This window comes from Lipomyces doorenjongii (assembly GCF_038497915.1).
Source record: "Lipomyces doorenjongii strain NRRL Y-27504 unplaced genomic scaffold V1508scaffold_15, whole genome shotgun sequence".
Lineage (NCBI taxonomy): Eukaryota > Fungi > Ascomycota > Lipomycetes > Lipomycetales > Lipomycetaceae > Lipomyces > Lipomyces doorenjongii.
The window spans coordinates 136196-159097 of record NW_027118082.1 but is presented as its reverse complement, the minus strand read 5'-3'; the positions used below and the strand labels follow the sequence as shown (position 1 = coordinate 159097).

The window sequence follows — 22902 nt, the reverse complement described above, 5'->3', positions numbered from 1 at the left end:
CTGACTTTCACAGACTGCGCAACTCTTCAATAACTGTTCCTTCACTAGGCTGCATTTTGCTTCGCACCAACCATCAGCAGTAATAGCTCTTTCCGCAATCTCTATATCCGACGCCGAGTATTTGATAAACTGGCAGTTTACTTCCACATTAGAATGAGCTGCACTGGCTGAATCAGTTACAATTTAATTGGTCTAAATAGAATCTGATGTTAAACAGACTCTTCCTGCGTAAAGTTAGTGTAGTTCGTTGAACTTAAAATTTCCGCTTACGTTCCCCAGGATCTGGATGCAGCTAAAATGGGCCAGATGTACGGAATATCACAGGGCGCCGCCTTGCACAGTGCGTACTAATTGGTGGGGATCTATATAACGCTGAGAGAGTGGCTCCGGTAGAATAGAACCAGGACAAGCTTAACTTCAAATTAGAGTTGGATGCTGCTCCTGCTGCATCGCTTTCCAGCGGTACATACCAAGCTTGTTTTTAAGACCTCCAATTGTTAACTGCGCCTTGTCTTTCCAGGCTGCTGCTTCTCGTATTTTGTGCCGCTGGTTCTTCTTTCTCCATCTCGCGTCCAGATTCTCAGTAATCAATACACCATCATTCGGCGTCATACAATTGTATGTGTCGTTGAGTTCGTTCTTTATTTAGCTGGTGGTGCACATGGCTCACATGGCTAGCATGATATTGGGTCTCAGTCATCGTCATTTCACCCAATTAACGGGCAAAAATCGCCAACAAATCCTTCTAGTCGCGTTCTTGGTGTCGACCGCGCTTTGGCTGTCGCTTGTTCGTTATCGTCAAATCCAGCTGCACGAGAATGTTGATCCTCCATTGAAGCTCTCCCCGATTCCGACATTTCGACATGTTTCCGTCTATCGGCGTGCACCCGATGTTATTTTTGAGAACTTCCTTGACTCGGTCTTGGTGAACTTGAAGCTGTCGTATGCTGGCTCGTATGATAAGGACGTATGGCCCAAAAAAGTTTTCCAGACCGCAAAGAAAGTCGACAAGAAATATATGAAGGCGGTATCGTCATGGTCGAGACTTAATCCTGAGCACGAGCATGTGGTATGTTCACACTATACCATGTAGCATGCTACCATTTTTGTTAACGAAATAGCTCATGAATGATGTCACTGCGAAGGAATTTGTCGAAAAAGCATTTTTAAGTGCGCCACAGGTTGTGCATTTATACAATTCGTTTCCAAATCCCGTTTTGAAGGCTGATCTACTGAGATACCTGTTATTGTATTTGTATGGAGGTATTGTATACTGATTGACTGGAGTTATGGTTGGCATTGTCTGATGTCCTACTAGGCGTCTATGCAGATATAGATGTTTATTGCAGAAAGCCAATAGCGGAATGGCTGCCTGAGAAATTATGGAAATCGGATGCCGATATCATTGTTGGTGTGGAGATTGATGAGCCGTATGCTATGGAAGAATCTCAGAAGCTATGGGGCTGGCACCGTCCCTTTGGCTTTGCTCAGTACACAATCGTTTCGAAACCCTTTGCACGACCGGTCCGTACAGCCATTGTTCGAGTAGTGGCACACGCACATCATCTGGCCAAGTTGAAGAATAAAGCGAATCCAGCACTACTGCCACGGTATTCAGCGGAAGATATTTACGAAATTAGCGGTCCGGGCGTGTGGACTGACGCACTCATCGATTCGATGAATTACAAGCGGAAGGATATATCTTGGGCACAATTTTATGGTATGACGGAGCCGACGATATTGCCCACAGAGGGCGGCGCGGTTATGGCTCTGCCAATTCAGTATTTCGGCAACGGACAGAAACACTCTAATGCAAGCAACTACAGCCATGAGCAAGCTTGTGTTACTCATTTGTTCACCAAAGGTTGGAAGAGAAACAGTTGGTTTTTGTAGACGTCCAGCATATGCACTGGTGAAACTGTCATTGTCGCATATAGATCGGAATTTTGTTTTCATCGGCGAACGGATTTGGTTGATATATTTGCTCTATTTCATTTGCTCTGGTCTATATATATATGTTTAACGCTCTGATTTAATTAACATTCTAAGCATTTGTACTACCTGCCTCCATCATCCATGTAACTAACTAGAACTGCGACTAAACTTCACAGACAACTTATGACGACCAGCATGTGCCTATGTGACTCCACGTGTTAGATCCTCGCAGTTTTACAAATATGATAGTAAAATGTAGATGGGACACAGTAATGCGTTGATCCGGTTCGGACACACATTTGCGGCTAAGGGTTGCGTAATAATCACATGAAAGCTTATCCTCTACTTCCAACCGGCCTTGACACGCTACGCTTAGAGCTATGTAGAAGCCATTGTATAGCAGCATTGCAGCATTTAGATGCGGGCGACCAGTAAACCGCCAGGTCTATCTTGTGACCACGTTGATGGTATATCATTCTTTGCCGTGCAATTCAAATAATTTCTACGATTCGGTAAACTGATCCGCATTGGTCGCCACATTCATGATACCCCGCTCTTCCAGTGGTGTATATTTGTTACTTGGATTTGAGTGGATATCTACTTCCGAGTCATCATACTTAACTGGATTGAGCAATTAATTTGATAGCGCATATACAGAAATCATGTGGAAAATACCAGTAGGTTTCACTTGCTATATGTTATAGAGGAAGCTGATGCGTTTTCTGCAGTCTACTTTGACGGGATTCTTGATATCATTGATCTCTATGCTACTTGAGGTTCTGGGTTTCTGGCATAGTGTGAGTAATTATGAAAGCCTGTGTTTGAGATTCAAATGTCTGATTACCTGCTATAGAAACTTTGGAATTTGATCTTGTCACGTCGGCCAGAAGCACAAGTATTGGAACAAATGCGGAATGCGGACACATATGACGAATGGCTGGTAGGTATTGAGTGGCAAAGACAGAGTGTGAGTGTTGACAAGTCGTAGGATCTGGCCTACAGTCTTGATAACCTGCTGGGAAATGACCTCTGGCGCGCGAATCCAAAGTCATCCATGTACGACTATAAGCTTATCTCGGAGCGACTCGACGCAATTATGGAGGCAAAGGAAATGGAGGATGTTAACGCGTTGACCAATATCCTGCGGTCTGGACTTGTCCGCAATCTCGGCAATATTGCGAATAAGAAACTCTTCACGTACACGGGGTATGGAATTTTTGATTACATTTGCGAGTACTTACTAAACCTGAAGCCAGGACGAAATTTTTGATTGAGAAATACAATATGGAGGTTATAGATAGTTTGCATTATCTACTTAATCATCCATCGTCTACTCTGTCGACTCAAGCCAAACTCGACTTGGTCCATGACACTCGGCAGTCCTATGGATTATCAGCGCTGGTCTTGCAAGGTGGTATCTTGTTCGGTCTGACACATCTTGGTGTCGTACGTGCGCTCCATCAGCACCAACTGTTACCTCGAATTATTACCGGAGTAGGAGTTGGTGCGTTGATTGCTACACTTGTTAGCGTCCACAGAGACGACGAACTTCCAGAGTTTCTGAATGGCAAAGGTATCGACTTATCCGCGTTTGCAAAGCAACGACCTCCTGAGCAATATCAGGGCCTGCAGAGGCTCAAACGATTGATTACCAAAGGATATCTTCTCGATATTCAAATACTGGAGCAAGTTGTGAAAGATAATATTGGTGACTTGACATTTGAAGAAGCTTACGCACGCACGCGACGTGTGCTTAATATCACGGTACACTCTAACGATAAGTACGTGCCGACCCTGTTCAACTTCCTGACCACTCCGAATGTCCTGATTTGGTCCGCAGCATGTGCAAGTAATGCACTTCCAGGATTCTACGAAGAGGTTCAATTAATGTGCAAAAACGAGAAAGGCGAAATTGTACCGTGGTCCCCAACTGGTGCACCTATTCGATGGAAATCGTGGACATCAACGCCGCGCGAGGAGCGGGAGGCTCCGTATACCAGAGTTTCAGAGCTGTTCAACGTGAATCACTTTATTGTATCTCAGGCGCGTCCGTACATTGCGCCATTTATGTCACAGGATATTCACCACGGAGCACATTCTGCCCGTAACAAACTCCTGAGGATCACAGGATACGAAATAAGGCACCGTCTAGCACAGCTAGAGACATTAGGCATACTTCCTCCATTGTTTCGACGTATGTTGATGTTGGACGATCGGCGGCTGATGAATTCGGAAATCATTACGATCGTACCAGATTTGCGTGCACATGATTTCTGGAAATTATTCGTTGACGCTCCTCGATCTAGAGACGATATTGAGTATTGGAGCCGCAAAGGAGAAGTCAGTACATGGTTTGCTCTGCCGCTCGTCCGGCAACGATGCGGTGTGGAGTTTATATTGGATGGGGTTTACGAGGTCTTGTTTCAAAGTCGGAGGGTACGGAAGCTTTGAGACCATGACAAGGAGTAGGGAAGGCAAATAGCAAACAAGCCCCATACGCTCCAGAATATAGTACATTGTCCTGTTCTTCATAAACAATAGCGTCCTAATCATCATAGGAATGATGCGATGCATGCTAGCAAGTATCTTCACTGCGATGTCAGTGTGTATATGTGTCAGCTGCCACGAATTTCCAACAATTACTGGAGATTGGGCCAGTGCACTTCCAGACATATGTGGCCATTTAGGATTGTAAAATATCACACAAAGACCTTCTCGATTGGTACTGACGTCCACTAGAAGGTTTTGATATACAAATGCCCAAAACACCGCTCTGCATTTGCTCTGTACCTGCAAATAAATTAGATCAAGGATTAGGAGCTGTGTATCACCACCACAATTTAAACCCTATGAGCCGTTTAAGCCGAAGAAGATACAAATGCTGTCCATTTCTTAGTCACAATTGCGGTGCATCTAAACCATGAATGCACATAAACTAATGGTTATGTACCATAACTGTGTTTTCCTGGATTGGGGTATCCTCGACCACCGCAAATAGCACATAAGCATCTGTAAGAAGCTATACTGTTTGCAGATATTGATTGTTGGTAACTGTTAGTCTATTATAGCTTCTTTAGTTCTTTTGCAGGCACATATGATTAAATGTTACGGGCTTAGTACTTAATTAGTGTATAAATAACGCGCTGGATTTGTTTATGTTGATGGTTCGAACTTTTCCGGGCGCGCGAGAGATTTAGTTAGTGGCGCGAGAACTTTGCGACAAGGCCTGTTGCGCCGCTCCTGCCGCTGAGCATAACTTTGCTACCCGTTCCTGCCCCATCTCCGCACTCACCAACCGACGCGTCGAACTCTTCCTCTTCCGTTGCTCGATTCTCGCCTCTAGTCGCTCGTTTTGCGGTGTTCAAATCTCTGCTACAAATTCAGAAAAATGCGGTTCGCCTCTGCGATTGCTGCACTTACGTCGGTCATTGGCTGCGTGTCAGCTATTGGCTCGGTATGTTCACGGTGCATTGTGAAGCGAACGATATTAAAGTAGAAGTTACTGACTGGGTTTCTCTAGCTTGGATTCGATCTCGGTGTCCAGAGAAATTACGACGCGGGTTGCGTACGTGCTGGTTTTGTTTGCTCATCCTTCTGTTGACCGCCTATCATGCTACAGGATATGAGCTCTAGATGGCAAGCTACTGACTAAATTCGCTAATGCATATTGTAGAAAACGACTTCTGACTATCTCTCCGACTTCTCCACTATAGGCGGCGAAGCCAGCGTTGTCCGAGTTTATGCTGCCTCTGACTGCTCCACCTTAGCTAACATCCTCCCTGCCGTAAGTGGTCCTGAATCTGTTAACCAAGACAGACACACTAATGTGTCAATAGATTAAGCAATCCAATTTCAAACTTTTCGTTGGAGTTTGGCCCACTGATGACGCGCACTATGCCGCTGAGAAGGCGGCCTTGTCTGCTTATCTACCTACGATTGACAGTTCTTACATTATTGCCGTTACAGTCGGTTCCGAGGCTTTGTACCGTGGCGATCTTCCCGCCTCCGACCTAGCCTCCCGAATTGATGAAGTTCGGACTCTTGTCCACGGCATAAGCGGATACGAGAATACCCCAGTCGGCACCGTCGACTCATGGAACGTTCTTGTCGACGGCGCCAATGCTGAAGTCATCCAGACCGCCGACATCGTCATCGCCAACGCATTCTCGTACTGGCAAGGTCAGACTATGGCTAACTCGTCCTACTCCTTCTTTGACGATATCATGCAGGCTCTTCAGGTCATTCAGACAACCAAGGGCTCAACAGACATCACGTTCTGGGTCGGAGAGACTGGCTGGCCAACTGGCGGTGGTTCCTTCGAGAATGCTGTTCCATCCGTCGATAATGCTGCTAAGTTCTGGCAGGAGTCTGTTTGCGGTATTCGTGCTTGGGGTATCAACACTCTTGTTTTCGAGGCTTTCGATGAGTCGTGGAAGCCTGCTACCTCTGGCATTCAGGGTGTTGAGACTCACTGGGGTGTCTGGACCAATGATAACACGGCGCCCAAGTTCTCCTTGAACTGCGCTTTTGCTTAATATCCTTTATGGTGTGTGACACTGAAACATGTGACGGTGGATCACTGCCGTTGTGAAGTTGGTCTAATTAGATTATGTATGTTAGCAAGTATTACTGGGTTTAAGCGGTATTGGGGTCTGGTCTCCAGCCGGTATAACTAGGAAATTTATTGGATTTGGTATTTGTCATCTTTTAAGTTCGGCTATTTGAGCATATTCATTCAGTTGTATTATTTATTCTATTTGAGTATAGATGAAATTGACATATATTTTAATATATTCATGCATAGTACATAGCATTCGTGACTGAGACGCTGGTTATGCTCAATGCGCGCGACTTGTTTATTGACTGCTGGGAATGGCTTAGCCTGCGTTTACACAGCACCACTCGCTTCACGGCATTGACCACCCTTAGTCGTTGTGATTCCAGCCTCCACACAAACATTTCAGCAGTCTTTTAGAGTCGAATTTGTACCCTACTCTACGGGTTAAATTTCAGTGCTATATATTTAGGCCGGCCAGTTCGTGGTGTTGCGGCAGCTGTCTGGTAAGGGTTTGAGACTAGAGTAAACTGTTACAACTACATTCGCTTGTTCTCTTTTCTCGCAGTTACTATACTGAGATATGACGTCTTCAGCGGCTCGTCTTCGCAATGATGTTGCCAACTTATTTAAAACCTCCTGCCATCCCGATATTGTGCTTCCGTCCGACGGCCCTCAGGACTTGACCACTATCACACTGCACCTTCTTGGACCAACGTCCACACCGTATTCCGAAGGGGCATGGAAGCTGACGCTCAAAATTCCGGCAGAGTATCCGAATAGCCCACCCAAGGCGTATTTCGAGACCAAGATCTTTCATCCGAATGTCGCAGTGGGCACGGGCGAGGTTTGTGTTGACACACTCAAGCGGGATTGGAGCCCCAATGTTGACCTCCGGCATGTCTTGCTGGTACGAATTTATTAGAGTTTTGCTACTGGAGATTGTTAACGTGCATTTACATAGGTTGTGCGATGCCTATTGATCGAGCCGAATCCAGAATCAGCATTGAACGAAGAAGCGGGAAAGCTGTTACTCGAGAACTTTGCTGATTTCGAGCGAATGGCCCGGTTGATGACCAGTGTGCACGCTCTCAAACGCAGTGCATTCGCATCGGCAACCACCTCTGCCGAGTTCTCCTCGCCCACGGACAATACAGACGAAAACGGTTATACCACCACAATTTATTCTGACTCGGAAACCGACTCGGGTCGCTCGTCCACTATCAACGCGCTGGATACTATGAACGTGTTACGACCGTTGGAACATACACAGCGTGGAAGTAGCGCACCTACTCCTTCGTCGCAGAGCAAGCTGTCCTTGAAGAGTAAGGATGCTAAGCCGAAGAAGAAAGTCGGAATAAAACGGCTATGATGTCTATACCGTATTTCCAAGAAATTTTACATAATTTTTTTTGTTCTCGCGCTTTTATTGAAGATCGGAGTTTGTACTGTATAGCTGACGCATTAATTCATCTTATTACGCATCCAGACTTGTCAATAAGTACTAATATATGATTCACCACCAACTTATCTAACTTCCCAGTAATGCTTGTCAAGAAAACTACTGTACAGTCACAACAGGTGTAAGCGCTACCGCCATCCTGAGCAACAAAAATTAACATCTTGGATACCAAAAGAAATATATGCAGAATTTTATTTTATAATCAAAACTTCTGTAGACTCTCTAAATCTCGCGGAACGGTCTTCGCCGCACCTCTTCTCGATCTGCAGCCGAACCATGAATGGTCGCGGCTCGGTTTAATTTCAGATCCTTTAACCCCCCACTGTATCCAATTCTAGAGGGATTGCTCGGTACGTTGCTGTTATGCTCGTTGAGTGGCATAATATTTTCTAACAGGACTTGACGGCTAAGTCTGCGTCGATGGTCTTTGTGAGATATCCCGCGGGCGACGAAGGAGTCCGAGACATTGGAGATCAACTGCACAAAATCGTCTGATACCAAACTCATGGCTGTGCCAAACCTCAGTTTTGCCAAGAATGCTGAGTTGTTACTTGTATATGCGCTCTGTAATGTCTGTCGGTCGACGGTCTCTCCAGAAGAAGACTTTAGAATGCGCGCTTGCTCATCGAGTTCTTCAACGCGAGTATCAAGCAATCCTCGTAGCCATGAGAGCTCAGTCGCACGGGAATTCAAAATGTCTTCCTTCTCACGCAATTCGCGATTGACATCCTTCTGTGCTTTTTCGATAGCACGCTCGGAGTCGGACGCCGCAATCTTCAGTTTATCGTTCAATAGATGTACTTGTTCCTGCAGAAACTTATTCTGTTCCTTCTGCATCTCCTGCTCCTTGGCTGCATACAAGTACTCGCGCTCCGTATCCCGACGAATGCTGAGTGCCTTCTCGTCTAATTCCATTGCATGTTTCGACTTCATATGCTCGGCCTCCTCCTTCAGTTTCTCGATCTCCTGGCCATATGTATCGACCTTGGCCCTGAATGAGCTGTAGGCGCGCTCGCTCTCAACAATCTTGTTCGTTAATTCGCTGACAATGGAATCAGCCCGCTCCCGAGCACGTCTAGCCTCCTGAAGTTCGGATAGTAATGCTTCGTTCCGTGACGTTGACGTCGCCAACTTTGCACGCAACTCTAATATAGTCAAGTCGTGGGCGCTCTTTTCTGCAGGCGATACGAGCGACGACGGCAACGACCCAATATAAGCACCCGTCGCTTCCTCAGTAGCACCATCATTCTCCTGAGTCCTAGAGCGTCGTCGTGAAATGCTCGTCACATCCGCATAGTCATCTCCTTCGTCGTCAGCGTCTGATGCATGGTCCTCTGGATGCTGACTGCGAGAGGTCTTCAATTGGTCCGTCAACAAACCGACTAATTTCTCCAAGGGATCCAGCTTCTTCGACAACGCATCGGTAAGCCAGGCTTGCAATACCGCGTCGTCGATGTGATTGTTCCGTTTCACGGTCTCAACCACTAGGCGTTGGCGCTGAGCCTTAACCACACTGTCGGACCAGACTGAGTCGGAATCGTCCTCATTAACAGAAGATCTTTGAGGTTTGGTGTTTTTCTTTGCTGTAGGACTATGCTCCGCGAAACATTGTACAATATCATCCAACTGTGCTGTCGACAATTCGTTGGCAGGAGTACCGTTCTGCACATCAGGTGTAAACGTTTCCTCCGTTCTCTCTCGGTTCATCTTGGCATCATTCGCAGCTGACTTATCAAGGTCAATAACAGTTGTTGACTCCTTCGTCTGAGTAGGACCAATGGCAGCCTTATTATCCGGATCGACAATGGGGATTCGCTTGCTGGCCTTCGGCTGTCTAATAAAACCCTCACTGTCAATTCCGTGGAGATCTGAGACTGCACGTCGATGATGAGACAAGGACCTCATATCCGGTTGGCCGGGATTCTGCGTGGGTATTGCACCCGCGAAGTCACTTGGCGCCTCGAGATACCCTTGTGCACAGTTGATGTTGAGACCAGAGGTAGTAAAGTCATCGTTGACAACCGGCGGCACGAAGGCAGGTGCTGTAGCGGATAATGGCGTTGACGGCGGTTGTGCCATAGCTCTCGGTACTGACGACACGGATGGTTGATGGTACATATTTGGGTTCGCGACTACTGGTTGCGGGGTGTAGATATTCAATGCATTGTAGCCTGAGAGCAAGGCATTCATATCCGGCGACATGGCATAATAGGAAGGAGTCATTGCTCTAGGAGACGAGAACGTATCGCTTGGCACCTGACCAGTTAGTTGGAAATTAATACTAGCAATTGAGTCAGCAGACTTACTGGAGAAGACACGCCAAGGGCTAGCAACTTCTGCTCTCGCAGAAACTCGACGTGGGCTTTCCAAGCTATGTAGTTATTAGTCAGAGTTCAATAAACATACAGAAATTGGACAGCGTGTTACCTGTCTCGTCTGGTATCCTAACAGTAGCATTTCCGCAAGTAAGAGCGTTATAGAAGGCACGAGCATCATACGTTGAATGAAACTGATCAGAGATCTACAACAGCATATTAGCAGGCAACTCCCGCCGTATTTGCCGACCGTGACACACCAAGTTATAATTCCGTACAGCCCATTCATGTACTGTCCTCTCATATTCACGCAACTCAGTTGTAGACAGCAACGCTGGCTCGTTCATGAGTTCATGAGGAATGTTAATCACGACCTTTCGATTTCCCCACACAACAAGCGACCTGAAACTTGGAGCTGAGTGATTAAGTTCTGGTGTCGGCGAATGACCGCTAACTATGGTAATCTCCGACTTTGCAGCCGTGGAAATAGAAGACACGTTAGGCGTGGTATCGTCTGCTTGTGTCGGCGGCGAAGCTCCAATGGCATTAAAAGTGGTAGCAGCCGGAGCCAGCGCTGGGCTCGTATTGCTTGCCATCCAATTCTGGACTAGCATCTCAACCGACCGGTCATATTCTGTCGATTCCATTTGCGGAGAGCGCTGTGAGGAGCCATTCGGCGGTTCGGAAGTGGGGCAGAAGGAGTCCGTGGGTGATGTCAAGACTAAAAATTAACTCGTGAGCGAAAACCGCACTTGTTCGACAGAAAAAATAATGTCAACACACACCTTCGTTTTCCGGTATCGATGGTTGATGGGAATGGCCTGCCCACGTCATACCAGAAGATGCCCGTCGTGAGGCAGAGTAGGATCGCGAATGGTGATGATAAGCCATGGTGGGGTCGTTCTGACAGGCTCTAGCAAAGTGCGTTTAGGAGCTTAACATCAGGGTGTTGTGTTAGCAAAGCGAATGAATATACAATACCACCCAAGACAGTGAGAAGGAGAAAACGAAGGATGAACCTATACCTTTTGTATTGAAATGAGGGCAGAGTGTGTGTGTAGTGCGGTCCGAGCGCTATCAACACAGAATGGCTTCAGCAGTAATGAATCTAAGAAGCCAGGAAGCAGATCCAGTCCCCTGATTAAGTTAGAACATAAAATTCGATGTGAAATTGGGGACCTCGGTGCTGACAAGCTTCAAAGAGCATCAGGCACAGCCACTATAAGTGGCCCATTGATGCTGAGTCCGCTGGGAAACAGAGACAGGCCACGGAAGGTATGGGTTCATGAAGAGAGGACGCCACTCACCTAGGAGCGTTCACTGCAACTTAGTGACAAGGGAGAACGGAATCCCGGCCTCTGGATCGTTGGATGCCCACGTTAAGTGTGGTAAATCTTAAGGGGCTGAAGGAAATTGGGACGCGACGGATGGATCCGAAAGGGGGGCCTCCCAACAAAAAGCAAGTAGCAAGTTTACACACCTCCCATGAATCGATTGGCCTGGTGGTGGTGCTGGTCACAATTCAAATTTTGTTAATACGGCCGACATTATAAATCGGTAATCCGACTACTCGGTCTGCCTTAGCTCTTCCTAATTTAAGTGCTTTCCTAAGCGACGCGTCAATGAAAATCCGTAGAGATAACGCGTTTTGGACGCGTTATTTCCCAACTTCCGGAAGAAATCGCCATGACAAAACTGGAAGCTACTGTGATACATAAATCCCACAAACTAAAATTTAGTCAACGCGCCATTTATCTTATGTATGACTTGGAATGTGGCAGATAATTGATTACTGGTCCGGCGTCTTTACTCACCCTAACCCGGATCTAGCGAATATAGTGTCGCAATTGGTAACTGCAGACATGGTACTCGTCCCTTGTAGCTCAGTCGGTAGAGCGTTCGGCTTTTACGACACATCAAGTGAACCTTGGTGGGTAGCTAACAAGGTACCGAAATGTCCAGGGTTCGAGCCCCTGCAGGGGAGTACCTCATTTTTTTTAAATAGCAATTTTTTTTTTTTTCGTTTTGTTGTACCAGTGCAATGATCGACGATTGGATAAATTCACGATGGCAATAGGGGATTTAAAAGGTGGATGCAGACTGCGACTGGGATACTGCATCATTGGGGCCCCAAATCATACAAAGGCTTTTTGCATAACTAATGGTTGGCCTGAGTTTATTGTTAAATGTTTAACACTGCATTCTTTTAGTCAAGCCCCTAATTGCCCTGCTCGAACTTATCATAGCATTCAGCAACAGGGCTTAGATGAACAACCCGTCTGTCACCGTACCGGCTGATTCCCGGCACTATGTATTGTATTTATCATTCGAGATATCTGGTTAATATGACCGAAAGCTAACCAAACTCGAAGAACAGTCTGGTTTGAGGCTCAATTTCTATGGTGACGCACGAACCTGCACTCTGAGATAGCAAAAATGGGACCGAACGGTCTCACAAATAAGATGTCCTTATAAAGGACTCGGGTTTGTTTGTTTTGATTTCACCAATCACCAATAAGGACTTGGACGCCGGCGGATGCGTGCGGACGGGGAGGCCGGACGGCTAGTGTATTCGAGGGCATTCGTAATTTTTTAAATCGAATCATGAATCAAACCAATACTGGCCATATCATCAAGACTATTTTGAGCAGCAAACTATCCACACGAATATCTTACTTCTCTCAGCTCTCTCATATCAACAACCACAATTATTGTCCGTCCCTAAATAGTATGAAAAATACAGAAACTTTTAAATTCCAAAAGCGCAAAACAATGCGATAGCAACTGCACCAGCAGCGCTACTCCAGACGGTATCCCTAACTGCTCCTGCGGCAGAAGTGGCAGAAGTAGCCGCCGGTGCCACACGTGTAGTCGAAGCGAGCGCTGACGTTGACTCTGACGCCGATGCCGATGATGTCGACGCAGTTGCGGATCTCGACACCGTAGTCGACGCAGACGTCACGGTCGAGCTTGCAGCAGTAGTTGTCGAGCTACCAGCTGCAGCAGTAGATAACACATTCGCATTAATCAATAATCCCGGGTTTAGTTCTCCAAAGGTTGCGCGGCTCGTCGCAATACTGCCGTCCCAGCAATGCTTTTGCAAACATTGCTGGCACTGGGCAGTGTGCTCGATCCCGCGTCTTTCGACTTCGCGGTGGATGAGGGCGCACGCCATGCAGGCTGCCCATTCAGAATCGAGAGTACCGTTGCCTTGCGTGCCGAGATTATATCCGTTTGTTATGAATCCTTCAATTTGGGCAGTGGAATACGACAGTTGGATGGTAGATGAGTTGGTGAGATAAGTATACGGATAGTTAGCCATGTATACGATCAAGGGCGTGACGCTCGACATGTTGGAAGCATTGCACCCGAAAAATGTTGGCTGTCTCGTCAAGTTCAGGGCGACAAACGAGTTGTTGTCGGGTACATATGGCATCGAGGCGCTCTCGCGGACAAATTGGCGTTCGTAGGTGGAGATGAGGGCACTTCCATCAGGCCAGTTGCTGTCCAGGTCGGCTGAATTGTCGAGAGCAAAGATAACGTCGATTTCGCGTTCTGATTGTAATAGTGGCAGCAGCGGGACGTTCTGGGAATCTTCGCCACCATCGGCAAGACCGATCAGGGGATCCATTTGTACGCTGGTCCCGTTGACACCAAAGAACGGATTTGGTGCAAATACAGCAACGTCACGGGTATAAGAGTCATTCTGCACCGTACTAAGTGCTGACAGTAGTTGACTTGGAAGGAAACTGTTCTGGATAAATGTCGAATTCAGTGGGGCGATATTGAATAGCGATGAAGAAGTACCGATGACAAATCCTGCATTGTCAAAGCCAACCACACACTGCTGGGAATTCGCCGGAGTGCCGTTAACAACTTCGGACCCGAGATATTTTGTTGGGAAAAACGCGCCAAGCGTATTATCCCAGCTTCCCATTTCATATGGCGAAAACTCGAAGACAGTTGCTGTCTCGATATCCACCGCCTCGCCTTTAGTGACGCCGTCCGCGACGACCATAGGGAACGGAAGATCGCGACTCTTGAACGGCTCGGTATCCGCGATATCAGACCAGACGAGACCTACTCCTCCGGCAGAGTAATTGAACATTTGCTGGCCAAGCAATCTGCCCCAGTAATCCGTCAAACTAATTTCGAACCCGGCGTCGGATTTACCGGCTACCTCGTCTGCGACCTGCCTGTAGTACTCTGTTGCGGCTGTGACATTTGCGCCCTTGGGAGCGAGCAACGAATTGGACAGATCCCATACAACAGGGTCTGCTTGCAAGGCTTGGATAGTCGAGAAGTTATTCAGTACCACGGAGCCGACGAGCCAGTTTCCGCCGGACAAGCCGACGAGGTAGGTGCTTGCCTGCAAGAGTCCACCGATATGTCCTTTGTCGGTTGAGTTGACAGTGCGGCTGTCGGCCGCAGCGAGGAACCCCGCACCGTTGAGCATGGCGCGGTATCCACCCCCGGAGAACGCGAGACCGATGTTGATGGAGGTGTTTGACCCGATAAAGCCAGACGCGTCAAAGTTGTCCAGGCCGATGCGGTCGAGCAAACTGACAAGGGCATCGCGGGTAACGTTTTGGCGTGCTGCGACGTACTGGGACTCTTCCGAGCTGAGGCCGGTGGATGCGAGACGAATAAGCGAGCCAGACGGACACGTGGTGTGGGTGGGAGTGTAGTTCGCGGATCCTGACAACGAGCGCTCGGATAAGCCGCGGGCGAGGGCAAGGTCGCGGCGATCCATGGCATCGAGATATGCCTCTGCTCGAGCGATAATCTCGAACTCGTCATGGTACGTGAGCTCTAATGCGAGTGGTTAGCAACAGGAGAATGGAGGAGGAACGGCAGTACTAACCGGCACAGACAGCTCGCGTGAGCAGGAGGGCCAATAGGACGAAGTATGGCCACAGTGAATTCGCCATGATGATATACCGAGGGAACGTTACTGCAAGAAGTCGCGAAGAGAATGGGTAGGCGGACAGCATATATAGCGACTGGACCTACAGGGGGCAAGAAGATCGTGGTAAAATTCATGGCCGGCAGCCCCCGCTCGCTCTCGGTGTAAACTACTAAGGGTAAGTTTCGTTGTGCTCGGCCGGTCAGCCTCACCTCTAGCCGCATCGGGCAAGAAGTGCACAAATCCGTGCGGGTTAGGGTACGCCGCACTCGTCGGAATGACAGCCATGTTGTCATCAATCAACTCGATACCTGTAAGTTAGCTGATTATTATAATATGCTGGGTATATATCGCGCAAATTCATCTTGCTTTCTTAGTAGTAACTCAGAATATTGATGTACGAATACGCTGTGGAATTAGCCATCTCGCCTATTTATGTGTGCGGAGCCAATAACAATCCGCACTAACCGAAGCCAACGTGAACCAGACGCGTGGCAGCCATTCCATTGCGCCACACAGTAAGCCACTACTACTATTATTGCTTGTTCAGACTCGTTACGTAACAGCCGGGTTGTTCTGACAGTACATCCGAGAGTCAATTGTTTGAGAACTGAGAGTTTTAGTAAGCCTTTGTGGTCCTAATTATAATCGGGTTCGGTATCTAGTTTCGTTGTCCGGTGGATTTCGAACTTCGACATTTATTGATTTTTGTTATGATTCAGCTGCGTATAACATTCTTGCGAGGGGCTTGGATAGCAGCGCAGCTCCATGTATAAAAATGCCGGCCAAGTGATGAAGAAGGTGGCATTTAACGGATAAGGTAGTTGTCGGGCAAATCATTGTTGATAATCTTTCTCCGATGTTCTTGTCAGGTGTTGAATTGACAACTACCTGCCTCCTGACAGGTAACCTTCGACCGCTGGAAGGCCGCAGCTAAAGGAGACAATGGCCGCACCGGTCATAAACTTGCCCGAAGCATGCTCTGTGACTGTATTGGGAGAGTTCGTCCTCAATAAGTAATTCAACGACGACTCGCAACTATGTTCTGCAATGTACAAAACGAACATTCCGCTTGCCACTGGTGCAATTGTAACTGTGGAAAATAACTTGCGCACGGTGACGATTGCATTGTGCTAAGTGCGTGCACCTGGTACTACAGCAACTGAGTGAGTGGAATCATACTGCTACGCGCGGTATCGAACCTAACCTCTATAACAGAGGCAATTGCATTTCCGGACGAAGCACCCAAGGTGATTCTTACTGATTCAGATATGGCCCTGATGAAAGCCTCGTCAAGAGTATTCCCAACAGCCAGCTCTGCCGATGGCGCATCGAGTAGAACATACTCAAGAACGTTCGTAAGTATTTCACGAATGTTGCGGGACTTTGACTGGTCCATGAGAGTTCAGTGGATAGCAAAGACCAGGCAAAAGTCGTTGGAACAGTTAGTGTGTGACTTTTCTGCTGACGCCTTCTCAGTCAGCCAGTGTGAACGCTGGGCAGAAGTGCATATTTGGAAATCACTTGAACTTTGGAATTAGCACCGCTTCCCGAGTTGTCATGGCGCAATGAAGCGATGACGCAGAACTTTCGACGATTGCCAGGCGAGCATGATTATTGGGACGAAGAATTCGAGGAAATGTGGTCTGACGTATTCACCCTTATTTGAGGATGGATAGAGAAGAAAGATGCTAGAAGTCACTCCCCATGAATCTCCTTAATTAGGCAATAAACAGACATTTATTGTGATTACGATGTAGGGTAGTAAAGGGTGTTATCTCGCCCAAGACTACATAATTGAGTAACAAAATCGACCGAATTCAGGGGAACTGTATGTGCAATAAAATGTACATTTGTGAGACTATATCAGACATATCACTAAATATATTCAGAAACAATTTATCATCGCGGAGATATATATGTGTAGGCAATTTTATAAATATTTGTATCATCCAAATTGTAACTCCCATCTACCACCATATCCACACAGTGGTATCTCCTTAACCCTAAACCAGTTGCTGTACATTAACCCTAAACCGAACACCAAAAATATACAAATGGCTGATACCATTATTAAGCCCGACTTATTTAATGACTGACTCGACAGCCTCGACAGTCTCATTCTTCTTAGAAATACCCCACGACCGCCACTTGCCAGAAGACGAAGACGAAGAAGATCGGACTGACGATGTGCTGATTCGAGGACCAAGGTTCGCGTCAGACTCTGCTTGATGAGCTCCAGCAGAAGCAAAGTCCTCGCCAGGCCACCGTCCCGCAATCATCGGATTCTGGAACTCGTCAAGAACATTGATATCCTCGGCGTCGTATTGCACATTCGACTGGCCAGGCACAGCCACTCCATCGATCGGCCGGCTGTTATTCACGGCATCCGCGATCTTGGCTGGCGGCACAGCGGAAAGTGCGAGCGCGTTTGTGCGGACTAGCGCGTCAATTGGCGCCATAGGACCTGAGTTGCGTGCGCGACTAGCACAGTCGAAGGGGCCCTCGTGGTGGTACTCGAAACCGATGCCGAAAGAGTGGTCGAGTCTGTCGATCGGGTCGGTTGCGAACGAGTGCCGTCTGTACCGGTGCGCTTTGTGAGATTCAGAACGTGTCCGATGGTGAGAGGCAGACCTATCAGATTTGTCCCACCATTCGCGCGTGACGTCGTCGTCGTCGTTGGATGCGTAGGTGCTGGTGGGCAACCCCATACTGGTTGAGTATGGTGGTGGTGATTCGTACGTTGAGACAGCAGCCATGGTTGATATGATGTCGTCGATATAGATGAAAATCAGTAGAATACAAAATAAAGCAACAGCAGGCGCGGTGTATTTATATCGCTCGCGTGGAGAGGGGTCCAATATTGATTGATTAAATGGGAAATAAGGTTGACGTGGTGGTTGCGTAAACACCGGCCCGGGGCCCTCCCTTAGAGAAGATGAGATGACGTCATATCCCGCGTATTGATCACACCGGAGTCACAGGACGGTGAGTTGTGACTGGTTACACGCGGTCTCTAATGTTAGAAAAATACCGCTACCGCACCCCGGAAGATCTTCGCTTCTCGGAGGAGCATTATTGCCGTGAGTTCCCTAACTCCCAAAAGCCAATGCGGAAGCGGCCACCAGACGACTCGACTCGTCCGACGCCTCCAGTGCCGCCGCTACCCGACCGGTTCTTCGACCAGTACGCGAGTGCGCCGCGCGTCGGCGACGACCCTGAACTCCATGGCGGCCGCACGCGCCAGAGCCCACACATCGAAGGCAGGTGGCCGACCCACGTCTACTGCGAGTGGATCCCAACAGAGAAACAGTCCACGAGCCTCGATTTGATCGTGCCGCCAACAGCCTCGTCGCTCGTCCACTCGCCTCTCGGCGCCCCGTTGCCCCTTCACATCTCATTGTCGCAGTCGCTCATGCTAGCAACGGACGACCGCGATGATTTCGTCCGTCGCGTGTGGGCAGCCATAGACGACAACCTCCCGTCCTTCTCAGTCAAGTTCACGTCCGCCGATTGGCTCGTGAATCCATCCCACACGCGCGAGTTCTACGCCCTACGCGCAACGGCCTCTGATCAGGTACATCCTTGCCCTTGACTTTTTGTCACAATGCTCTTCATCATCTAACATGCGCAACAGTTGACCGCCATTCTCGACGCGACAAACCACGTTTGTCAAGCGATGTCATATCCGACTCTCGACGACGCGGGTTTCCACGTCTCGCTTGCGTGGAGACTGCCGGATCAAGCTAATTCGAAGCGACCACGGCGCGACGAATCCGACGAGCTTGAGCAGAGCGTTATTGACACCCTCGAGGTGAAGGTTGAGGCTGTCAAGATTAAGATTGGACGGACTGTCTACAGAAAGGACTTAAAATCGTAGTCGACTGATTACGTTCGTTGTATTATAGTGTTGTATTATTAGTTGGCGTGTCACCGTGTGCCAGACGTCGTCATCTCGGCATGTGCTGTAATCAAGACTGTTGGTTGAATGAATCTGTCAAGGGCTGCAACTGAACCGACTACTGGTTCAGTTGGTTGTCAGGGGCACAATAGGAGTAACTGGCCCCACTGCGGCTTGAACCAGCACAAACTTCAGGCGGTTCGAGAACACGGACCCTTAGCTAGTCGAGACCTCCACGTCTATTGAATTTAAGCCAACAAAATTCTACACACTCAATTTCTACCATTTATCCTCCACCAACCACGAGTAACAGTAACAGCAGTTCTCTATTTACATACTCCGTCCGCGTCCGCTTCGCGGTATCTGTTGCTGTCGTATTTCCTGATCGTAGCCGTCCGCGGCTTGGATGAGATTGTAGCATCCGACCAACGCATCCCTGAGTCTAACCGTACAAACTTAGTACAGATCTCCACAATGTCATTAGGAGTTTCTCTAGGTCAGTCCATATTTTATTGCTTGCGAGGTACTGGACAGCTCATGCATGTAAGAGAACGGTGGGAGGGAACTTGTAACTGAGGCATCACGAAGAAACACTGGCAATGTCCGACTGACAGGTTCCTAGAAAAAAAGGCAGAGCTGATCGACTCCGAGACGCTGTCGCATCTAAAGTCGTACAAGTACTCTGTATGTGTTTTCACGTTTTCTAAATTACCTCGGACCCGGCTAATATGCAGTCCGTGGACAAATCCTTCATTTCGAACTACATCCTCCGACACTACTGGAACTACTGCGCGCAGCTGATGCCACTATGGCTGGCACCTAACGTGATCACTCTTATCGGCCTCATATTCATCTACGTCAATATTCTCTGCATCGTCGTCTACGTTCCAGATCTCGTCGGTCCCGGCCCGTCATGGCTGTACTTCTCATTTGCGGCTGGACTCTGGATGTACTCGACTATGGACAACATCGACGGGAAACAAGCCAGGCGGACCGGATCGTCGTCGCCATTGGGCGAGCTTTTTGACCATGGGATTGACTCCTTGAACTGCACACTCGGCGGCCTCATTGAGACCGCCTGCATGGGTCTCGGGCCCACCGGTACAGGCGCGTTCATTACCATGGTGTCCTGCCTCGCTATGTTCTTCTCTACCTGGGAGACCTATCATACTCATAGTAAGGATGCGTTGATTTAGGGTTCCTAGCTGCAAGCTGACCAAAAAGCTCTTTACCTCGGCTACTTTAACGGCCCGACCGAAGGCATCATCATCGCCGTCGGTCTCATGATCATTTCCGGCGTCTTCGGTCCCGAGATCTGGCAAAGGACGCTCGGAGACATCTTGCCGGTCCCCTCCTTCCTTCCGACTCGTGTCGGCGCTACTCCACTGCGGGACATTTTCGTCACCGTTGTCGCGCTCGCCTTCTTCACCGCTCATCTCCCTTTCTGCGTTTACAACGTGTACAAAGCGCGAAAGTCACGGCACAAGCCATTCTGGCCGACGCTCAGGGAGTGGGTTCCATTTGTGTGGTCCGCCCTGTCGGTTTACTTCTGGCTCAACAGCCGGTATTCTGGAGTGCTCTACGAAAACCACCTCGTCCTGTTCGCGCTCGCGACGTCGTTCTCGTTCGGAAGAGTGACGACAAAGATCATATTAGCCCACCTCACAAAGCAGGCATTCCCATACTGGACAATCCTGATGGTCCCGGTCTACATCGCGCCATTACTCTTCAACTGGCTGCCCTCGGTCGGCATGACGCTGTTCACCGGCAAATTCGAGCTGCTTTACCTTTGGGCCTACGCCATATTCAGCTTTACATACTTCATGGCGTGGGCCCGGGTGGTTATTAACGCTATTTGCGATTATTTGGGGATCAATTGCTTCACAATCAAAACCCCTGCGAAAGTTAACTAGAATTACGATGTATAGATCGCTGCATTTAGTTGACTAATTCGTTGTTTTTGTATAGAGGATGTGCCTCCCCTTCCCAAGGCACGCTGCCACCCTATGATGGATCTAGACGGGAATGCAATAATATCATGAAATAAATCTATAAATATTTACAAGCTGTATACATCTACACATCTGTCTGAGATTGCAAAACCTTTTTAATCCACTCAGCGTTCTCGTCGTCTATGAGCAACTGACGCTGCTGCGTCGCATCCAAATGCAACTTTCTCATCTTTTCCGCATCTCGCGCAATTTTGGCCTCCTCCGCGGGATCCATATCCGGCTCAGACCACTCGAACCCCTGTCCCTGCTTAGCCCAATACTCCTTCACAACGTTATCATACGCATCATCGCCCAACCTCCGGTCGCGCACCGCAAGTTCATGCAACACCCGCCGCGACACATCCCCCTCGTTTTCCACACACGCGATGTCCATGTCGACGATCATGTTGAGCATGCGCGACTCCTGCGCGTGCATATACCATGTAGTTTGGAAAATGCCGTGGCGCCAGAGAACTTTGCCACCGTTATCCCCTGGTCTTGACGCGCACGCAACAAATGCCAGGAGCGAGGAATTGAGTAAGTATGCAATAATCATAACCTTAATCACTCCGGTATTCTCTAAACCTCCCGTGACGAGTAAATCCGATTTCATAAACACGTCGGCTAACTCGACTACCCCGGCCGACCCGGCAATCCACATCAGCGCCGTCTTTTGCCACCACCGTTTGACGTACGACAGCCACTGCGGACTATTCGCCGTCAAATCCACGATCTTGAACGCGCCGTCGACGTCCTCGCAGCGAAGACATTTGCGGAACGGAATCATGTACGTCGATTTAGCAATCACGCGCTGCTTGTTCTCCTCGCGCTCGTAGAAGATTTTCATAGCCTCCACGGCTCGTGAGGTATCTGGTCGTAAAAGAAAATACCGCCGTAATAATGCGTCGTCGACGACTGTTTGCGGGAACTTCATAATGTCATAGATGAGATTTTCGGCGTCCCCCACGTTGCCATCGAGCATTTGGGCGATCGAGCTCGGAGGCGGAACACCGCGTTCGCCTGTCCACTTCTTGACAAGGAATTCTAGTGCCTCCAGTGCGTCACCGGTGATTGTCGCAGAGACCAAGTCAGTTGGTGGAGTGCAGAATATCTCGGACTCAACTTTAGCGCGGATGGAGTGTAATGTCACCGGCTCGTCCATGAAAATGTTCGTAGCTGGTATTACGCTACTGATCTGCTTCCGAGATAGAGCTGGTTCGGGTGAGCCTGTGCTAGACGGCGGAGAAGGCTGCTTGGGTGTGAAGTTGAGGAATTGTGAAATGAACGAATCCGCAGATTCCGCGCTCGATCGCCCGTCTGTCACACTGTTCGCAGTACTAAGCTGTCGAGACATTGTTGGCTTCTTGGTATCCGTCTCTTGACATTTTCCTGACGAACTAGTCGCAGGCCATTGTTCAACCGGGGCTTCTTGTCTGCTCGGAGTAACAGCCTCCCGGGCACTCCCTTTCCCTCCCTTGCCTGCGTCCGCCTTCTTTTGTGCGCTCGAATTCTGCTTTTTCAACAGTGCATTCTTCAATGCAGGCTGCTTCGCAGTCTTGCTAGTCTTATTCCTGTTCTTGTTCTGACTGCTGGCTCGTTGTGTCGAGCTCGCACTCAAACACCGTAATCGCGTATTTCTGTCAGCAAACTGTCTCTGAGTCGCCAGCCGCAGTGACGGTCTTGCGTTGTGGAAAACCAGCAGGCGTAATTGCGCCGGTGTCATTGCGTATATCTGTAGCCAAGGCTGGAATTGGTATTGACGCCGGTCGCTGAAGATACGGGATGAGCGGTCTCGGAGTATATTGTGCGCGCCGCGCCGCTCAACCCAAATTTTCTC

General features: G+C 48.6%; 10 protein-coding genes and 1 non-coding gene across 11 annotated transcripts; 7 read left to right on the top strand and 4 right to left on the bottom strand.

The window, feature by feature from the left end:
• Positions 1-428: 428 nt before the first annotated feature.
• On the top strand, positions 429-2098 carry V1508DRAFT_414554 (uncharacterized protein). The gene is made up of 3 exons (XM_066939945.1): positions 429-1069; positions 1122-1263; positions 1319-2098. The coding sequence occupies exons 1-3, from the start codon at positions 662-664 to the stop codon at positions 1891-1893; spliced, it is 1125 nt and encodes a 374-aa protein (XP_066796796.1). The 5' UTR covers positions 429-661; the 3' UTR covers positions 1894-2098.
• A 177-nt stretch (positions 2099-2275) lies between these two features.
• On the top strand, positions 2276-4646 carry V1508DRAFT_414549 (uncharacterized protein). The gene is made up of 5 exons (XM_066939944.1): positions 2276-2612; positions 2664-2732; positions 2789-2875; positions 2924-3141; positions 3192-4646. The coding sequence occupies exons 1-5, from the start codon at positions 2598-2600 to the stop codon at positions 4384-4386; spliced, it is 1584 nt and encodes a 527-aa protein (XP_066796795.1). The 5' UTR covers positions 2276-2597; the 3' UTR covers positions 4387-4646.
• Positions 4647-5204: 558 nt separating this feature from the next.
• Positions 5205-6739, top strand: V1508DRAFT_414544 (glycoside hydrolase superfamily). Its single transcript, XM_066939943.1, has 4 exons — positions 5205-5389; positions 5456-5500; positions 5609-5719; positions 5772-6739. Exons 1-4 carry the CDS (start codon positions 5324-5326, stop codon positions 6468-6470), a joined length of 921 nt encoding a protein of 306 aa, XP_066796794.1. The 5' UTR covers positions 5205-5323; the 3' UTR covers positions 6471-6739.
• A 106-nt stretch (positions 6740-6845) lies between these two features.
• On the top strand, positions 6846-8011 carry V1508DRAFT_460966 (ubiquitin-conjugating enzyme/RWD-like protein). The gene is made up of 2 exons (XM_066942787.1): positions 6846-7400; positions 7455-8011. Exons 1-2 carry the CDS (start codon positions 7074-7076, stop codon positions 7860-7862), a joined length of 735 nt encoding a protein of 244 aa, XP_066796793.1. The 5' UTR covers positions 6846-7073; the 3' UTR covers positions 7863-8011.
• On the bottom strand, positions 7951-11040 carry V1508DRAFT_414538 (uncharacterized protein). Its single transcript, XM_066939942.1, has 4 exons — positions 10528-11040; positions 10380-10473; positions 10259-10323; positions 7951-10208 (listed from the first exon to the last, which is right to left on the bottom strand). The coding sequence occupies exons 1-4, from the start codon at positions 10912-10914 to the stop codon at positions 8175-8177; spliced, it is 2580 nt and encodes an 859-aa protein (XP_066796792.1). The 5' UTR covers positions 10915-11040; the 3' UTR covers positions 7951-8174.
• Positions 11041-12139: 1099 nt separating this feature from the next.
• V1508DRAFT_t37 lies at positions 12140-12251 on the top strand. The gene has a single exon. It is a non-coding gene; the product is annotated as a tRNA-Lys (tRNA).
• A 765-nt stretch (positions 12252-13016) lies between these two features.
• On the bottom strand, positions 13017-15198 carry V1508DRAFT_352479 (lysophospholipase catalytic domain-containing protein; the record flags this gene model as incomplete). The annotated part of the gene is made up of 2 exons (XM_066936855.1): positions 13017-15079; positions 15132-15198. The coding sequence occupies 2 exons, from the start codon at positions 15196-15198 to the stop codon at positions 13017-13019; spliced, it is 2130 nt and encodes a 709-aa protein (XP_066796791.1).
• A 2019-nt stretch (positions 15199-17217) lies between these two features.
• Positions 17218-18062, bottom strand: V1508DRAFT_63904 (uncharacterized protein). The gene has a single exon (XM_066942990.1). The coding sequence runs from the start codon at positions 17930-17932 to the stop codon at positions 17258-17260; it is 675 nt and encodes a 224-aa protein (XP_066796790.1). The 5' UTR covers positions 17933-18062; the 3' UTR covers positions 17218-17257.
• A 181-nt stretch (positions 18063-18243) lies between these two features.
• On the top strand, positions 18244-19350 carry V1508DRAFT_414523 (U6 snRNA phosphodiesterase Usb1). The gene is made up of 2 exons (XM_066939941.1): positions 18244-18750; positions 18811-19350. Exons 1-2 carry the CDS (start codon positions 18283-18285, stop codon positions 19051-19053), a joined length of 711 nt encoding a protein of 236 aa, XP_066796789.1. The 5' UTR covers positions 18244-18282; the 3' UTR covers positions 19054-19350.
• Positions 19332-21143, top strand: V1508DRAFT_368351 (CDP-alcohol phosphatidyltransferase-domain-containing protein). Its single transcript, XM_066937406.1, has 4 exons — positions 19332-19570; positions 19697-19758; positions 19809-20250; positions 20299-21143. The coding sequence occupies exons 1-4, from the start codon at positions 19549-19551 to the stop codon at positions 20985-20987; spliced, it is 1215 nt and encodes a 404-aa protein (XP_066796788.1). The 5' UTR covers positions 19332-19548; the 3' UTR covers positions 20988-21143.
• Positions 21095-22894, bottom strand: V1508DRAFT_414519 (uncharacterized protein). Its single transcript, XM_066939940.1, has one exon. The coding sequence runs from the start codon at positions 22786-22788 to the stop codon at positions 21151-21153; it is 1638 nt and encodes a 545-aa protein (XP_066796787.1). The 5' UTR covers positions 22789-22894; the 3' UTR covers positions 21095-21150.
• Positions 22895-22902: the final 8 nt, after the last annotated feature.

Excerpts from the sequence above, each read along its gene's own strand:
- V1508DRAFT_414523 (XM_066939941.1), top strand. The coding sequence starts at position 18,283 with ATGCGGAAGCGGCCACCAGACGACTCGACTCGTCCGACGCCTCCAGTG. Across the intron at positions 18,751-18,810 it reads GCGCAACGGCCTCTGATCAG|TTGACCGCCATTCTCGACGC; the intron begins GTACATCCTTGC and ends CATGCGCAACAG.
- V1508DRAFT_414554 (XM_066939945.1), top strand. The coding sequence starts at position 662 with ATGGCTCACATGGCTAGCATGATATTGGGTCTCAGTCATCGTCATTTC. Across the intron at positions 1,070-1,121 it reads ATCCTGAGCACGAGCATGTG|CTCATGAATGATGTCACTGC; the intron begins GTATGTTCACAC and ends TTAACGAAATAG. Across the intron at positions 1,264-1,318 it reads GTTATTGTATTTGTATGGAG|GCGTCTATGCAGATATAGAT; the intron begins GTATTGTATACT and ends ATGTCCTACTAG.
- V1508DRAFT_414544 (XM_066939943.1), top strand. The coding sequence starts at position 5,324 with ATGCGGTTCGCCTCTGCGATTGCTGCACTTACGTCGGTCATTGGCTGC. Across the intron at positions 5,390-5,455 it reads GCGTGTCAGCTATTGGCTCG|CTTGGATTCGATCTCGGTGT; the intron begins GTATGTTCACGG and ends GGGTTTCTCTAG. Across the intron at positions 5,720-5,771 it reads TAGCTAACATCCTCCCTGCC|ATTAAGCAATCCAATTTCAA; the intron begins GTAAGTGGTCCT and ends ATGTGTCAATAG.
- V1508DRAFT_368351 (XM_066937406.1), top strand. The coding sequence starts at position 19,549 with ATGTCATTAGGAGTTTCTCTAG. Across the intron at positions 19,571-19,696 it reads GTCATTAGGAGTTTCTCTAG|AAAAAAAGGCAGAGCTGATC; the intron begins GTCAGTCCATAT and ends ACAGGTTCCTAG. Across the intron at positions 20,251-20,298 it reads GGAGACCTATCATACTCATA|CTCTTTACCTCGGCTACTTT; the intron begins GTAAGGATGCGT and ends CTGACCAAAAAG.
- V1508DRAFT_63904 (XM_066942990.1), bottom strand. The coding sequence starts at position 17,932 with ATGGCTGCTGTCTCAACGTACGAATCACCACCACCATACTCAACCAGT.
- V1508DRAFT_460966 (XM_066942787.1), top strand. The coding sequence starts at position 7,074 with ATGACGTCTTCAGCGGCTCGTCTTCGCAATGATGTTGCCAACTTATTT. Across the intron at positions 7,401-7,454 it reads ACCTCCGGCATGTCTTGCTG|GTTGTGCGATGCCTATTGAT; the intron begins GTACGAATTTAT and ends GCATTTACATAG.
- V1508DRAFT_414538 (XM_066939942.1), bottom strand. The coding sequence starts at position 10,914 with ATGGAATCGACAGAATATGACCGGTCGGTTGAGATGCTAGTCCAGAAT. Across the intron at positions 10,324-10,379 it reads TAGGATACCAGACGAGACAG|CTTGGAAAGCCCACGTCGAG; the intron begins GTAACACGCTGT and ends ATAACTACATAG. Across the intron at positions 10,209-10,258 it reads CCCTTGGCGTGTCTTCTCCA|GTGCCAAGCGATACGTTCTC; the intron begins GTAAGTCTGCTG and ends CTAACTGGTCAG.
- V1508DRAFT_414549 (XM_066939944.1), top strand. Across the intron at positions 2,876-2,923 it reads ACACATATGACGAATGGCTG|GATCTGGCCTACAGTCTTGA; the intron begins GTAGGTATTGAG and ends GACAAGTCGTAG. Across the intron at positions 3,142-3,191 it reads AAACTCTTCACGTACACGGG|GACGAAATTTTTGATTGAGA; the intron begins GTATGGAATTTT and ends ACCTGAAGCCAG.
- V1508DRAFT_414519 (XM_066939940.1), bottom strand. The coding sequence starts at position 22,788 with ATGACACCGGCGCAATTACGCCTGCTGGTTTTCCACAACGCAAGACCG.